Source organism: Penaeus monodon, chromosome 22 (assembly GCF_015228065.2).
Source record: "Penaeus monodon isolate SGIC_2016 chromosome 22, NSTDA_Pmon_1, whole genome shotgun sequence".
In the NCBI taxonomy this organism is placed as follows: Eukaryota; Metazoa; Arthropoda; class Malacostraca; order Decapoda; family Penaeidae; genus Penaeus; species Penaeus monodon.
The window spans coordinates 3,137,061-3,138,909 of NC_051407.1; the positions used below are offsets into that span (position 1 = coordinate 3,137,061).

General features: G+C 39.8%; 1 protein-coding gene across 1 annotated transcript in view; it reads left to right on the plus strand.

Annotated features, from left to right (window-relative positions):
* LOC119586826 (microtubule-associated serine/threonine-protein kinase 3-like) overlaps positions 1–1,849 on the plus strand; it is a gene marked incomplete at its 5' end in the record, with an annotated part of 55,250 nt that overhangs the window by 4,952 nt on the left and 48,449 nt on the right. Inside the window, 3 exon segments of the mRNA XM_037935550.1 lie at positions 182–409; positions 893–1,124; positions 1,387–1,691. Coding sequence (XP_037791478.1) covers positions 182–409; positions 893–1,124; positions 1,387–1,691 — 765 coding nt within the window.

Consider the following 1,849-nt stretch of genomic DNA (forward strand, 5'->3'; position numbering starts at 1 on the left):
GTTAGGTACTAGTAATTTTATTTTCTTTCTCTTTTTTTTGCAATGTTTACATATATTTTCAAATTGGAGTTATTTTTATGAAATTGTTCTTTCATGTTTTTCAAGAAGATGTTGTTATTGGATATATAGCTTGGATTTTTTACTTAATGCGAAAAGTTCAAACATCCGGTTCTCCTTTCAGGCCACGCAACAGATGGAGGAGAGACTGAACACCTTCATCGAGGATAACAAGAACCTGGAGGAACAAGGAAGCTCAGACATTGCCCAAGATGCTGTTGCGATTGCACGCTTCGTCCACCACCAGGTCCTGGAAATGGCAAAGGACTGTCTGGAGAAGTCGCAGCAGAAGCTTATCACAAGCCGATATTTTTATGAGCTCTCAGAGAACCTAGAGAAGCTCTTGTGTGAGGTGGGTGATTGGGGTTTGGCTTATGACTTTGTTTTCTCTCTTTTTTACTCTGGGATTGGGCTACGTACAGATGCAGAAAACGATAAACACAATTGGTGATTAATTATGGATACTATATTATTATGAGGTCTTTTAGCAGAATTGACAATATCTACATGAATATTTTTATAATCTGCATAGTATACTTTCATAAGCTGCTTGACCTGCTTTGTAAAGTTAGAATATCAGTGAGGATATCAATACCATGGCTTCAAGCCCCTAATCCATGGAATGTAAGCCATAGTTCAGGCTGGGCTTTAAAAATGCAGATATCTATATATGATAACACAGTATTTGATGAAAGAGAAAAAAAGGACAATAGATTAAGTAAAGTTAATCTTGAAATGTGTTCTCCTTCTGAGTTCAGTATCGAGTCATGCTGTCCACACTTACTACATTTATTATATTTCCCCTGACTGGAATTTCTCCCTTCTCCTTCAACAGACAAGAGACAAGTCTCCAGATGCTGCGGCACACCTGACCTCCCTGATCAAGAAGCTGCTCCTGATCGTGTCAAGGCCAGCCCGACTCTTGGAATGTCTCGAGTTTGACCCCGAAGAGTTCTACCACTTGCTTGAGCAGGCTGAGGGTCAAGCCAGGACCAGCCAGGGCATCAAGACAGACATTCCTCAGTATATTATCACAAAGCTTGGCCTTAACCGAGACCCCTTAGCTGGTAAGTTGGGTTTAGGACTTGCAGCTGTACTCACAGTTTTGAGTGTAATTTCAGTTAGGTAATATATAGTCACAGAATGCATTTGTTAAAACTCTTCTGTTTATTATACCCATCTTTGTAATACAGTTGATTTTGGTTGCATAAGAAATAAAGAAATATAATGTTGATATCAAGATTGTAACAGTGTTGATTAATTGATTATTGAATTGCCAAGACATTATTGCCTGATTATTAAGATTCAAATATTTGACAACCTCCACAGAACTCAGCGATGATTTAGCTGGGGACGGAGATGCCGAGGACAGTGCTGGTAGTGGCACAAGCACCTCAGGAGTGAGTGGGGGAGCCCAACCTAAGGTCCCCAGCTCGGAGTACTCCCCTGAACAGTCTTCCACGCACTCGACTACTCCGCCTTCCAAAAGCACCCCTAAAGAAGAGGACTATGAGAATGTAAAGCTCATCTCGAATGGGGCGTATGGAGCAGTGTATTTAGTGCGCCACAAGTTAAGCAAGGAGCGGTTTGCCATGAAGAAAATCAGCAAGCACAATCTCATGCTGAGGAATCAGGTAAGAAATGGTTCTATAACTGTTCTTACTTCTTTGTTTACATTCTTTTCCTTCACTTCCCTTCTTTTGTTATACAATTTGACTACTTCGTTTTTAATTTTGTCATATATTTTTAAACACTTATTTAGAATATTTTGATACAAGCCTAGATATTCAGC